The 15,838-nt window shown below is 41.5% G+C and overlaps 1 protein-coding gene across 1 annotated transcript in view; it reads left to right on the forward strand.

Moving 5' to 3' along the window:
• The window catches only part of FMNL3 (formin like 3), a 1,635,345-nt gene that overhangs the window by 720,430 nt on the left and 899,077 nt on the right, over nt 1-15,838 (forward strand). The window contains exon 6 of the mRNA XM_044082195.1: nt 696-851. Within this exon, the coding sequence (XP_043938130.1) occupies nt 696-851 (156 nt within the window). The remainder of the gene's footprint in view (nt 1-695; nt 852-15,838) is intronic.

The raw sequence follows: 15,838 nt of genomic DNA on the forward strand, positions 1-15,838 counted from the left end.
AGTTCCAGGTAGGAGTGATAGCTGAAGTTGCAAGGTACTCCAGGGTACTCATATCAGATAATTTAGAAGTAAACAAGCAGTCTAGCAAAACAAAACCATAACTGCACACATTTGTTGTAGAACATGAGAGAGGGGTGGTAGAGATAGGGGGTACGAAAAATAGTGCAGTGTGTTCATCAGAAACCACATAGACAAAAATAACTGCTTGAGTGATATGACAGTCTTAAAGAAAGGAGGTCGAGTAGAAATATGACAAGCATCTAAGTACCTTAAGCAAATCTACAAAATCCAAGTGATGCTGTCTTTCAAAAGACTAATTGAGAACAAGAGACTAGAATGAAGACACAAAGTGGAAGGCTCCAACAAGATGCAAGGAAGTTCCTTCAGAAAGAGTGATGAATGTTTGGCACATCCTTCTTGAAATGGAGGTACTTCCAACAACACTGACAGAATGAGATTGCACGGGGAATATGTAAGTTGCTACTTATTCTAGGTAGCAGATAAAAGCTGTTAAGTTGGGATCAGCAGTTTATCCTAAATATAGAGAAATGGCCAGACTAGGTGGAGAAGGAAGTGGTGTTATATCAAAATCTGTTTGTTTCATTTTGTCTCCAAATATGTGCTCTTCAGCAGTCCCCCTCCCCTTCACTAATGTCTGCTTATGCTTAAACCTGTTTTGTCCTGTTATGCTTTAGGTTTGATTTTGAGAGTCTGGAGAATGGTGGTGATGATGGTGCTTTAGACAAGTCAAAATCCTGGAGCAGGTCTATAGAAGAACTGCACCAGAACCATGGTCTGTCCGGCCCATTCAGCTCAAGCCTCGCTCGCTCTGCCCGTCAGTCTGTCTTACGGTATGTACAGCTTTGCATGCAAGGGTTCAACTACTGAAGTAGGCAAGGCAGTTGCATGGGCTGAATATGAGAGTCTGGGAATGTACATCAGTGCCATCTTTGTCTTCCTGTATTCCATGCATTGTTAAGGTATACATAACTTCTAGTAGAATGTGAGTACATTGGATATATGATTTCTTTTTCTCTTCGATTTAACATTTTATGTAGCAGCTGTGGTATGTGAAGCTGCTAAAAATTATCCTTACCAGCACAAAGGAAGCCACGCTCTAGGGTGTGATGAGACTGCAGCTGCTGCCGTGTTCACAAAACTGGAAAAGCACAAGAGCTGTAGACAGTGATTGGATGGTAACTTAACAGTTGTAAATCTTTGTACAGGATGATCACACAAATTTTCTATGGCTTTACAGACCATTGTCATTTCTTGTAAGCTTGCTGAGTTTGTTTTCAGAGATTTTGTGCGAGTTCCAATATCTGCCCATTTATTAAATGCTCAATGCTGTGATTGATAAAATGAGTGGCTATGTATAAGTGAATGGACAACTTTTTTTTTTTTTTTTTTTTTATAGCGAATGTAGTGACCCCATAGGTAAGCAGCTTCTGAGATTTTAAGACACCCCAAACTTGTTTAAAACTATAGAAATTGTGTGTGAAGCCAGTGAATGGTCTTGTGTGGCTCTGGGACGATCCATGTTGTATCCCTTTCAGTAGATCTTTGGAGATATCCAGTGGTTTAATGTCTGGAATGCTGGAGATGCATTTTAAATTTGAACATCAGTCAGAGAGCACTTAAAGCACAAATCTGTTACTTAGCTTATACTTTTTTCTTCTTATCTTTTTTGTAGCATAATAAATTTAGTTTTGTTACATTATAATGACTTGTCTTAGTATGTCATTGAAATAGTACAGAATGAACCTGAAAACTACAGAAGATTGTTGTAGGCAATCTCAGGGATCAGAGGGCGGTAGGACGTTGCATGAAAGAGGTCATTATGGAAGAGTGAAAGTCTGTGGCAGATATGCTGTTGTAGGTGGGGTATACTTGGAGAGCTTCATAAGAAGGGCTGCTGTCATGTGAAACTTCTGAGGGTTCTTTGAGTAATCTTAGAGTACCTTTATAAATCTGTGTGTTTCAGTTATGTGCTTTACTTGTGTATTCATTTTATAGATGTATGTGTGGTGCAAGGTAGCTGTGAAGTCGCGTACATGTGAACTGATGCATGTTTGCATATTCATTGAGTAAAATTTTACTCCACTAAAGTATTGCTGTTGACTTTAAAGGTGTCAGGTGATTTCAAAGGGCACCATGTTAGATGTAGTTGGTGGGTTGCATTTCCATTTATTGATGTGGATTTTAATTGGGTATTTGCCATATTATACAGTTTTGTTTATTAGATTTTTGTAGAAAAATGCAGTGCTACTGGTAGTGGTCAATTCCAAGAAACAGTGAGCTGCATATGAAGCAAAGTGGTTCTTTCTTTAAGAAAAGTACTTGCTTTATCTTGGAGAAGTTTTTGCCAGTCACAGGTAAGTGTGCAATTAGACAGTGATGTATATTTTTTTAAATTTTGCTTCTGTCCAAGTGGTGCTAATTTTCTTATGTGGTTTTTACATGGCTTCCTCCCTATTAGAGCAGAAGCGATGACATTCCTGAGTGGTTCACAGCTGCCTTCAGTTTATCTGCTGAGGTTAACTTTGTATATTACATGTGGTACATAACACTGCAGCAACCTGGAAAGGATTGTGCAAGACCATCTGGGTGACATCTGTCAGTGATGTAGATTTCCAGGCAAACAGCAGGATATTTTCTTTGCTGGCAGTGCTTACATTTGGCTCAATTAAAATGCATTTTAACAGTTTAGTCAGGCTATTGTGAAGAAGAACCAGCAACCTTACCGACTGATGTGAACAAAGTAGGGTCCTTGTGCCTGTTTTTATATATATATATATATATATATATATATATATATATGTATGTGTATATATATATATATATATATATATATATATATATATATGTATGTGTATGTATATATATATATATATATATATATATATATATATATAATATATGTGTGTGTGTTTGTATATATATATATATATATATATATATACACACACACACACACACACACACACGTATTTTTTTTTTTTTTACTGATGATTTTAGTAGGTGCATGAAACATACAGTAGTGAGGCAGTATCCTGCCAAAGTTTGAATAATGCAACTTGCATTAATTATGTTTGGGGAGTAAAAGAAGACATGCCTGTGAAGACACCCAACAGTTTTTTTCCCCTATGCAGTGTAGTCACTTGAAACCAATTTGTAGTCTTACAGCTTTTGTAGAGCATTGTGTAACTGAAATTTACCAGGATTTCATTTAACTTTTCCAGCAACTGTCTTAACATATTTTGAGCAGATGAAGAAAGTCTGAGAGGAATTAATTCTTATAGTCTTTAACATATTAAGACCCGCTAGGTGTAACCAGCTGTTTTGGACTACTTTACATCCTTGATGTGGTGGCTTAGTGATTTGCTCGGAGTTGCATGCTGTGCAGGTAATAAGTTAGAAGGTCTGCAGGGTATCAATAATTAGTAGCCTCATAGTTTTAACCTTCTGTGCTGTTTGTTACAGTCATTACTGAATCTGCTGGGTAGAAGAGTGTCCGTTACCAAGCTTAAACTGACAGCAACTGTGTGTAAGACAGAAGTGGTTCCACAGTGGAATATTGAGTTGCTCCTAGTCAAAGCTAAAACTGTACAATCCAAACTTGTTGAAGCTTTGTTCAGACTTGACTGAAGGGACTCTCCCCACTGCAAATAGCATGTCAGGTACAAACACATCCCCATCATATAGTTCACAGTCACACAACTTCAGAGGAAATAAAAAAAAAAAAAACTACTGGTGCTGAAAAGGGAAAAACTGCTGGTGTGTCGGGTTTTTAACAAGAAACATCTTAAATGATCCCATATGGCATAGGCAATCCTAGATTTATGTAAATAAAAACAAACCATGCTGACAGTTTTAGCTGAAACATAAGTCACAAATGATATTGACATAATTTTATTTGCAAACATTATACATCAGTTATTATATTATACAGTCATTGTCAGTCGAACATTAAATAACTCATTCATATCCTGACTTCTTTTAACCCTCGTTCCTCCTCTGCATGTATTGTTCCCACATTTCCCATTTTTTCTCTAATTTGCTCCTATGCTTTTCTATATCCCAATTCCAGTTGTTTAATTGCTGTTACTATATTCACTACTTCTAGTAAAGTTGTTTTAGACTTTGATTTCCATTTTCTAGTAATTGCTTTTTTGGTAACAACAGTTATTAGACTCTGCAGGGCCTTACTTATGTCTAGGCAATTCCTATTCTGTATCATAGCTCAAAAAATAATTTTCTTAGTTGCACTAATTTGCTCACCCAGTATCTCTGATAGAGCAGTCTGCATGGAATCTTTAAAGTCTGCCAACTCATTACTCTTTCTTCATCACACTTCCGGCGTTTGCTGTCTACCTGATGAAAACTTCTTTGAAGTCTACTTGCGGTATAAAAATACCTATGTAAACACTTCTAAGCAAATATCCTAAATTTGCTAGACATTGTTGCATGTTTGGAGACATACATATATCCCCATTGTTTCTTTGTGAATTGCTTATCCAGTCTCTTCCCAATCCTTTCTAACCCCCCGATTGATTCTTATAGTTATCATGCAATATTTGTACGCTGTACTAATTATTCCTTTTTTAGCTGTAGCTTCTGTTCTTGATTCTACTAAAAACTATACCTTTGCTGGTCTTTCACGTATGTTCCCCTATTTCTTTCTCTTTGCCTATACTCTGATATCAATCCTCGATAGGGAAGGCAATCTGTAGCTTGTGGTCCAAATAAATTCTTGGCCTCTTCCCATTTTGTCACCTTTCCCCCTCTTATTTGCTCCCAGTACCTTGGTTCTTTTGCCAGTTTTCTGCAGTAAATTGCCTGCTGAAGTGCATCTTTGAGAACCAGCAGATGAGTTGTTAAGTTGTAACTCATACAGTTGATTAGTAGGTTGCATCCTCATGCATTTTATAGTTGAACCAGTGTTATGGATGCCAGAAGCATTTCATTAAGTATATTATCTATACATATATCTTTGTATAAAATCCTTGCCGTTCACTTGGTCAATACTCATTTGTGCAACACAAGTGAACTGCACTACGTGTTGAGCAGTAGCCAGTTAGTGCAACAGTTTGATGTCCTTCAAGGATGCATCTGCAGTCCTTACAAATGGGTTGTCCTGTCGTCAGGCAGCCCTTCGGTCGGCCGGATTCCAAAGTCTGGGTCTGGCCTCTGCTGGTGTCGCACTTCACCCGACGTCATAGCTGCAGTTATTCGGGTATAAAGGCATCAGCCGACGCCATTTTCCTCAGTCTTTCTTGCCGCGTGGCGCCCGAAGCAGAAGCTGTTCGCAAGTGCCGGTCGGTCAGAACCAGAGATTACTATCGAATACTACTACCGAAGACTTCTAAAAAGCTAAGTACCCCGTTGGGGACTCTTTCTTGCCTCAGCCGATGTCAGAAAAAGTGAATAACTGTTTAACTTGTGGGAAACAAATACCTCATAAAGATTTCCACTCTTACTGCTTACCTTGTTTAGGCCCAGACCACGACGTAGCAGCTTGTCTAGCCTGTGCTTCTTTTAACCGGCGGACGCTTAGACGTCGGTCGGAATTTGCTGAGGAGTTTTTCGGCTCCGATTTTGCTTATATTATGCCGTCGGATCCTCCGACTACGCAAATATCTAAAAAGCGCAAGGAAAAGGACCGACACTCGCGGTCCGCGGTTTCGGCCGAAACCACGGTTAAGCCAACCGTGAGTGTCTCGGTTTTGGTTGAAACCGAGCAAGCGGTTCTTCCTTAAGCCGAAAACTTACCTTCTACCGAGGCCTCTTCCAACCTAGTGGAATTGGCTTCTGAAATTCCACGTGCTGTTGCAGTTTCTCAGGACTTGTCTGACACTATTCCCTTGGATATTTCAACCCCTGCACGTGGAGCTGCTAGGCCACCTGCAGCCATGTCCATTAAGGCCTTTGCCAGGGCTAAAGCAGCTAAAGCTACTAAATCTGTGCCTGCTAAGACCCCCTCTCACAGGCCTAGCTCTAGTTCACAAATGCTTAGTTTAGCAGAGGATCTCATTTCTTTAATCTGGGGGTCCCAGCCTCAATCAGACAGGGCCTCTCACCCACCTCCAGAGAAGAGGCCTAGAGCAGAGCCCCCTGAGCCAGTTTCTACAGATGATTCCTCTGATGATTCAGATGAAACAGACCCTCCAGAGGCTCCTTTCTCCCCTTATGAAGACTCTGATGCTGAAGAGTCCATCCCTTCTGCCTCTCCGCCTGAGGAATTTTCCTTTGGGGAAACCTTGCATGCTATGAGGGAAAAATTTCAGTGGCAGGGCCAGGATTTTTCAGACTCCAGAAAAAGGCTTAGAACCTTTCTGCATTTACCACAACATAGGCCTTTAGCCATACCTCCAGTTCTTTCTGTTGTAGATGATGCATTTAATGATGCTTGTATTGCTCCTGATTCTCTTCCTCCGGCCCCTGCTAAGCCCGATAGGTACTACAGGGTCCCGGACACGCATTACCATTTGTATAAGGCTCCTTTTGCAGATCCAGAGACTATTTCCCAAGGACCTAAGGCTGTAGCAGCTACCTCTGCCAAAAACCCCCTCCCCTCTGAAAGGGAATCCAGGTCCTTAGAGAGATGGGGTAAAAAAGTTTACACTTCTGCTACTCTTTCAGCTAGGGCCTTGAACTGTCAATTTCACATGATCCAGTATCAAGAGTTTATGCTAGACCAGTTAACCAAAAAGCTGTCCTCAGATGAACCATTAGACAAAAAATCTGTTCAGGAAATGGTACATAACATTCAGCAGGTCAGTAATCATTCTTTAAAATGCGGCTATGATTCACTGGAGGCTTCCTTTAGATCAGCCATGACTGGCACAGTTATCAGAAGGCATGCATGGTTAAAAGAGCAGGCCTTACCAGACCATGTCAAATCAAAACTATTAGATGCTCCCATGGATAAGATCAATTTGTTTGGCTCTCCTGCTCAACAGGTGCTGAAGAAGATGGAAGAGAAGGCAAAATCTGTCCAAACAGTGAAAGATTTCTTACAGGTCCAACCACCAAGGTTTAGCAGGAATTGGCCCTCCAAGAATTGGTCCTTTCCAGACTCCTCCAGAGCCCAGAGAGGCAGGAATAGGCGTTCAAGAGGCAGAAGCCAATCCAGGGGTGCCTACAGGGGACGCCAGTGGCAGGGTAACAACCAGCGAGGTACAGCCACAGACACAGCCACCACCGCAACTACAGGACAATCACAATGACTTGGCTCTGGCACCGCCTTCCAGGGAACAACTAGAAGCACCCTTAGGCGGGAAGCTAGCCTTATTTTCAAAAAACTGGCATTACATCACAAGAGACAAGTGGAGTTTGCAGACAATAGACCAAGGTTACAGGTTTCACTTCCATACTCTACCAGGGAAGAGAGGAATGCCAAACCTACCTCCAAATCAAAAGGCAGAAGCTCTAAAACAAATATCTCAATTATTAAGGATGAGAGCTGTGGAAAAGGTACCATCTATGGAGCAAGGAAAGGGATTCTACTCCAGACTCTTCCTGGTACCAAGAAAAGAGAGCAAATGGAGGCCTATTCTCGACCTGTCCGCTTTAAACACATTTCTCATTGTTCCAAAATTCAAAATGCTGACTCTACAGCAGCTTCTTCCCATGCTGGGCAAGGAGTCTTGGCTGGTAACTCTAGATCTCAAGGAGGCATACCTGCACGTCCCCATACGACCAAATTGCAGAAGATACCTCAGGTTTCTTGCAGGATCAGAGCATTATCAATTCTCAGCATTGCCCTTTGGCTTATCTACTGCACCCAGAGTGTTCACGAAATGCCTGGCATCAGTAATTGCTCATTGCAGGCTTCAGGGAATCCAAATCTACCCTTACCTGGACGACTGCCTGATACAAGCGGACAACAAAAACAAGTTAGCAGAAGACTTGAAAAGGGTCATTTACCTACTACAAGCCCTGGGATATACAGTCAATATAAAAAAGTCAAGGCTGATACCATCCCAAAGGATAACCTTTTTGGGTGCAGAGCTGGACACATCAAAACAAATGGCATTCCTAACAGTAGAAAAACAGGAGCAACTACCTCTCTACTTCTTGGCATTAACAAATCAGAACCATCTAACAGCAAGAAAAGTCCTACAAGTCTTGGGCTTCATGGCATCCTGCATAATATTGGTTCCACATGCCAGACTGCATATGAGAAAGTTACAGTGGTACCTAAGGAATTTATGGTCTCAACACAAGCACAGCCTAGAAACCCAAATTCCAATAATTCCATGCCTGAAGCAAGAATTCCTATGGTGGGCTCAGGCCTGTCAATCAAACACAGGATTGCCCTTCCACAGCATTCAACCAAGCCAAACCATCACGACGGACGCCTCAGACCTCGGTTGGGGGGCCCCACATGCTGGACAAGTGCATACAAGGTTTATGGGCTCAAGACCAGCTGCACCTGCACATAAATCTAAAGGAAATGCTGGCAGTAAAACTGGCAATTCAGACATTCAGACCATTTCTCCGACAAGGTCAATTGATGATAAGGACAGACAACACCACAGTTATGTGGTACATCAACAAACAGGGAGGCACACATTCGTACCCTCTATGCCGGATGGCACTGGACCTCTGGAATGTGGCCCTGACCTACAACATTCAGTTACAAGCAATTTTTGTACCAGGAAAAGAAAACATTCTAGCAGACATATTAAGCAGGACTACCACGGATGCCCACGAATGGATGCTGCATCCGGACATCTTCAAAACCATTACAAGAAAATGGGGACTCCCAGAAATAGACTTATTTGCATCCCCACGCAATCACCAGCTAAAGAAATTCTGCACAAGGACGTACCACCCACTTGCTTGGAAGGTGGACTCCCTATCTTTCAGTTGGAAAAATCTGACAGCATATGCATTCCCACCACTTCCTTTGATGCACAAGGTGCTATTGAAGATCAAAGAGGACCGTCCAAGGATCATTCTGATAGCTCCAGACTGGCCAAGACAACATTGGTACCCATTACTGAGGAGCATGTCTCGGGAACAAATATGGCCCCTACCCGTGGTTCCCTTGCTGTTAACACAGAACAACTACAACATCCTGCATCCAAACCTGAAAACTCTGCAGCTGACTGCCTGGAACATTGCATAAGGCCAATTAACCCAAATTTATCCCAAAGGGTTAAAGACATTATCCTGGAGGCTCGCAGACCCTCAACAAGGAAAAATTATTCAGCAAAATGGAAAAGATATCTCATTTGGAGTACTGCAAAAGGAGAAGATGTGTCACTGGTAAACATAGCCAACATCCTGGAATACTTGGCAGAGCTCTTCCACCAAGGCCTGTCCTATTCTTCCATTAAGATTCATGCATCAGCTATTTCAGCAGAATACGACTTGGATCCTCCAGTCTTCTCACATCCTCTGCTCAGGCAGTTTCTGAGAGGAATTAAAAATGTAAAACCTCCTAGGAAGCCACCATTGCCAGCATGGGACTTGAACTTTGTGCTAGAAAAATTGACACTTCCTCCTTCGAACCAGCAGCAACAGCAGAATTACAATACTTATCATGGAAAACTGCTTTCCTGCTGGCAATCACTTCAGCAAGAAGGGTATCTGAGCTACAGGCATTAATGGCAGTACAACCCTTCCTGATCTTCCATCAAGATAGAGTGTCCATGAGAACAAATCCTACTTTTATGCCTAAGGTGGTCTCCAGAGTATCTTTAAATCAGGCTATCCACCTACCTACATTCTTCCCCAATCCACAGAACAGGGGAGAAAGACTGTTGCATACCTTGGATGTACATAGACAATTACGCTACTACCTGGACAGGACCAAGGGCAATAGAAAAACTGACCAGCTTCTGGTAGCATATGCAACAGGAATGGAAGGAAAAGCAATTTCAAAACAGACAATCTCCAAATGGATAGGAAATTGCATTAGATTTTGTTACTCCTACCATGGAAAGAAAACTCCAGAAAACATCAGGCCTCACTCTACAAGGGCTACAGCCACTACCACAGCTTTCCTACGAGGAGTGGCTACCAAGGACATTTTAGAGGCTGCTACTTGGAGCTCCGTGCATACATTTGCCAAGCATTATAATTTACCTTTATACTCTAGATCCCGAGCAGGTTTTGCCACTGCTGTTTTGCAAGGGATCTTAACTACACCATAACTTTATTTTTCCTCCTCCCCCAGTTTGGCTATGGTATTCTACCCATTTGTAAGGACTGCAGATGCATCCTTGAAGGACATAGTACAGTTTTGTACCTACCATAAATGTAGATGTCCGATAGGAATGCATCTGCAGACAGGATTACCCACCCTCCTTCCCCTCTGTGGTACTGCTAGGGTATTGCCCATCTTATAGCTAGCTGGGGGAATCTGTTATGGTGTATTTGTTTGTATATATGTACATACATGCTTATTTTGTGTGTTTGCTCTCTACTATTTGGAATCATTGACATTTATCCAAATTTAGCCTTCCTAGAGGGCACCTGGCATCTGGGGCAAGAAACACTGAGGAAAATGGCGTCGGCTGATGCCTTTATACCCGAATAACTGCAGCTATGATGTCGGGCGAAGTGCGACACCAGCCGAGGCCAGACCCAGACTTTGGAATCCGGCCGACCGAAGGGCTGCCTGACGACAGGACAACTCATTTGTAAGGACTGCAGATGCATTCCTATCGGACATCTACATTTATGGTAGGTACAAAACTGTACTTTTTTCAGCAGCTTCCAGTTGGTTGACAAAGGTAAGTGGTGTGGCTGGGGTTTTTATATGAGCGTGTGTTTTAGGTTTAGGGTAAGCTTTAGGTAAGGGGATCGATTTATTGTGTGTGGGTCTCGGAGTGTGATGAGTGTGCAAGCTGTCTTGTGCAGTGGTAGTGTTATGGAAAGAGCTTTTGTAAAGTAAGAATGATATGAACCTCTGCTCCATCTTAGTAATGTGTCATAGCCCTAACTGTGCGCCTGCCACTACCCCTAACCCTAACATGCAGCTTACCTTACAAAAGTCCTTTTTATAACACTATCGCTATTCAATTTTGAGCTGAATTTGTGTTAGGGTTATGGGTAGTAAATCAGGAAAGGAAAAATGGGTTTCCTTTTCTGTGTACTATGTGTATCTGTTTAGTGGTGTCTGTATAATGAATAGTCAATCTGTTTTTATCAGTTTTTTGCTGATTTAACATTTAGACAATTTTATTATATAATCATATAAATGTATACGTTTACTTCTAAATGATGGTTTGATGGAGGCATATCCAGGTATTTGTTTTTGAGGGTTAAATGTAAAGAATCTAAGCTTACTTCTTGTTGACCAGTTAAGCTTAATGTACATCAGTTATCACATATTTGAAATGATTTGGCCACTTGAAGAATGGCTTTGTTTAGCTGCCCACCCATGTTACAGTGCAGAGTCAGAGTCATCATTACATGATTCTGGAGGGTGACATTATTAATGACCAGATAGGGTTACCACCTGTCCCACTTTGCGAGGGACAGTCCCTCTTTGGGCAGTTGTGTCCTGACAAAATATTGTAAAAAAGGCAAATGTCCTGAGATTTTAGGACAAAATTATTTCCTACATTTTATGTAATAGTTGCATAAAACAGTTATTCTTAATCTAAAATGCCTAAATGTTATAAGAAACAGAACAAGCAACTAACATGCTACAAGAATAAACTTTTATTTAGGCAAAAAAGTTAAGTTCTAATCTTTGTACTGACTTGTGGGTATGTGTCGGCTTGTAAAATCTGATGTTTGTACCAAAAATGTCCCACTTTGGTCATTTGAAAAGGTGGCAACCCTGTGACTAGATTGTGAAGGTCTATGAGAGTCCGGCAGGATACTTTGACATTTAAATAGTAAAACTTGGTTTATAAAATGGTGAGTGGCACAAGGTATTTTAAACTGTATAAAACTGTTGGAATGTGCTTAGAGTAAGTGCGTGTGTGTTTTTCCCATCTCTTACTGTTTCTATACTCTTACAGAAAGAGGTCACATCACCAGTACCTCATGTTTCTTTTGTGGCATCTTATAATTCTTTTCTCAGCGAGCAGAGCTTTTAAGCAGGAAACTGTGGCTTAAATGTAGGATTTTGTGCATAGCCTGTAAAGCGCCTTGCAGAAATAGTTGCTTTACAGTGGTGTATTGCATGACTCGGGCATAATGCAAAACTGTTGAAACTAGTAGAAAGTAAATTGTATGCGTGTCCTGTACAACACTCTTGCCTGCCACTCAGTGACATTTTAGTGCTATTGCATCAAGAATGAACAGAATCAAAAGCCCAGGTAATTAATGCAGTTACAGATAAATGTAAGTCTTTGCATCATGGCTGTGCATTGTAGATATTCTTTTTTTTTCTTCCATTTTATAGATGTCCTTTCATTTCAGCATTTTAAGTCATTAGACCTTTTCCTTTGGGGTAGAAAACATTTCAGCATGCATATGAGTTGTAGGACAGCCTCACTGTGTATGCAGAAATGCTTATGAAAATAGCTGCTGATCTGTTGTGTGCAAGATAAATGGTTAGTGTTACCACTAACTTTAGGATATAGACTATTCTACATTCACACTGATGCATGTTTATACTGTGGCTAACATAAAAAAAACTATGTGCAGAAACTTTAGGAATACAGTAAGTGAAGTTCTTCACAGTAATTTGCCAAGTTACATACATGTTGAATAGCTCATTAACCAAAGCAGTGTTTACAGGCAGACAAGTTAAATTCAGGTGGTCATATGCTATGTACTGAAATTTTCAGTGTGATTTAGAGATTGCAGTTGGCACATTCCATCCCAGTATTGATTTCTGTTTAGTGAAGAACTTGAGGTATATACTGAGGTACATTGTAGCCAGAGTATGCATATGGCTTAAGGATCTGGGGATGCTGTTAGGTACCAAAACTGATTACATGACCTGTATGGCAGAAAGTTGTCGGACATAGTGCACATAGCTCTCAACCTTCCATGTCCAAAATGAGGAACACTAGCCCTCATAATGTGGAACAAATGGGCAAAATGTGGAACACATACTAATGGCTTACTAACAACTTCAACTAGGAAGGTCATAGGATGGTTAAAATATGCTGGTTTTACTTATAGAGAATATCTTTTAATGAATTAATATGATTCATTTCTATTTACAATGGATTTCACTTAAAAAAAATTCCTAACACTGAATGTGTGACTTAGTCTTTCAATGTGGAACTTTGAGGGAATTTCGAGGAACATGAACTTTTTAAGACCCCAAATGAGGTACGTTCCTCGTAATGAGGTACACTTGAGAGAATGTGTGGCAGATGGCTGTAGGAATACAGTGAATTTGGTGTACCCAAACCAAGTTTGCAGCAAAAGGCTGGGGAGGGGGACTATAGTGTACCAAAGTTATGTTGTACCTAACCTGTGCGCAGGAGAAGGTTTAGGGGATTCAGTACCCAGTAGTTGCTGTAAGGATGCAGTGTGCCTTCACTTTGTGCTGCAGAATGTTGTGAGAATGTAGTAAAACTCAGTATACTTGAAAGTGCATGTACAGCAGAATAACAAGTTTATAGTAGTGTGACGTGAAGAGTGTGTGCGCACCTAGACAGTGTAGCAGATGGTAGAACAAAGGAATGTAGGTACAAAGTATTTAAAACTATGAATTCATAATGGAAACGCGTGGGGGGGGTGTAGTGGTATAAACGCACATATCCAGACAGTGTGTATGACAAGCTTGTAGGATAGTATAGTTAGAGACCTTAGGGTGTAGAAAGATGGCTACAGGACTGTGTTTGGTTTTGCAGAGGTTGAAAGAGGTATTTCTTACTTGTAGAGGTTATCCAGAAAACAGTGTGGTCTTCGGGTCCAGTTCTGTTTGAGAGGAATTCTCAAAGGCCTTCTTCCTGCTGATTCTGAGATGTATCTGAACAAAATAAAAATAGAAAAGAAAAGGAGGAGGAGGAAAAAGAAAAAGCTGGGGAGAGGAAGAAGTGAAAGGAAATCCCTTCCCTTTCACCCATGTTCAAGATGCCAGAATGGTTTGCCTTTCAAGCTGTCAACATCTGTCCATTCTGAGTTGGTCACTCCAAAGTTCTTGGTTCAACTGTCTGCCAACACCAAATTAATCCATATTCTGGTTAGGTTGCCCAAGAAGGCAACCTCCAGCAGAGGTCCTCAGAGAAGGAACTCTCCAGGATCCTTGCTTCAGACCTCCATGAGCCTCCTGTCTTTAGTCTGCCAAGAGTGTTTTCAATATTGATTAAGGCTGTATGATGAGGGCATTTGTCAGAATTCAAATAGACATGGATGTTATTCCATCCCCTTTTCTTTTTAAGGTGGATTAGATTCACCTACCCAGTCCATTATATATACTACTCCTTCCCTGACACATCGCTGTGCTGGTGGTTCCAGAGCTAAAGACGCTGTCTGAGCATTCTCTGTCAGCAACAGCTATATCCACAACCTCTCTGCTGACCTTATCTGACAAACTAGAGCCATATTCCCTCTTGGCTAAGTTTGTCTCAGAGCTGGACCCTCAATGTCAGTGCCTCAGTGCTGACCTATTTAACCCTGATCTCTGTGTTAGGGATTTGAGCGTTTGATGTGTTGGTGGCAATCACTGTACTAGAACCAAACCAGCCTGTCTGTCCTGGGGGTTCCTTCGTCAATCTGCCTCTTACTCCTTGAGGATAAAATCAATGCCAACTGGTATGTCCTCCTCACTGTCAGGGTTTACATTTGTGTTTGAGTTTTTCAAAACAGTCATCACCTGCCCATGAGTCCTCATCACTGAACCAAGGGACAGAGCAGCACTGAACACCTTCAGTCCATCCTTTAACAAGAATCGTGAAGCACTGCTGGGTCTTGAAGATTCCTCTCCCCAAGTTCCAAACAGTGCACGTGTAAGAGGGGATGCATTAATTCCTGTATGAAGTCATTCACCCTGGACACAGACCTCGATGAATGGACACAGACCTCGATGAAGGGGAAGGTTCTCCCTACTCCCCTCCTAAAAATCCCAGGTTCATGGAGAGTCTAGAATTGATATGTCATACAGGTACTTGGCCAGCTGACTCCCTTCCTCAGATGAGGAAATGTTTAAGCCCATCAAGTCTGCCCCCTCTTTTTCCTGTGTGGTCCCTCCATATATAACTAGATGTGGAGCCAGTCTCACATAAACCCAGCAATAATATGCACCTGCCCAAGGATAGACACCACTGGAGCAAGGGTCCTCTTGCCGATGTGGTGGTGGCGGCGGCTACCACCAAGAAAGAGCTTTCTGACTAAAGTGTCATGGGAGTCTTCAAGACCCAGAAGTGCTTCATGATTCTTGTTAAAGGATGTAGACTCAAGGTATTCAGTACTGCCCTGTCCCTTTGGTCAGTGATGGGGACTTATGGACAGGTGATGACTCCCTTGAAAAACTCAAACACAGATGTAAACACTGAGAATGAGGAGGACATACTAGTCACTGATTTCATCCTCAAGAAGTAAGAGGCAGATTGAATTGACAAGAGAAACCCCATTCCAACACAGAATTGTGGATGATGGACAGCATGGGGAAGCACACGTATGCCTTGTGAAGCTTTTCCCTCTAGGTGTTGAATTACATTACCAACACACCAAAGTTCCAGAGAGATTTGGTAGAAGAGCATGTGATACTTTGAGATAACTTTAATTTCAAGTGTCTACCACGTCATCTATTACCAATCTTTTCCTGAAGCAAGCTGCTTCACAATGCAACAGATGAAGTGGTTAGAGCAGAGGTCACCAGCATTGCTTTGTGCCATCACACCTGATTGCATCTCTGTGACTTTGTGGGGAGTTTCAAGATATCCTTCATTAATGCCCCATACAATGG

This window comes from Protopterus annectens, chromosome 9.part0, assembly GCF_019279795.1.
Source record: "Protopterus annectens isolate FY-2018-M chromosome 9.part0, PAN1.0, whole genome shotgun sequence".
Taxonomy (NCBI): Eukaryota; Metazoa; Chordata; order Ceratodontiformes; family Protopteridae; genus Protopterus; species Protopterus annectens.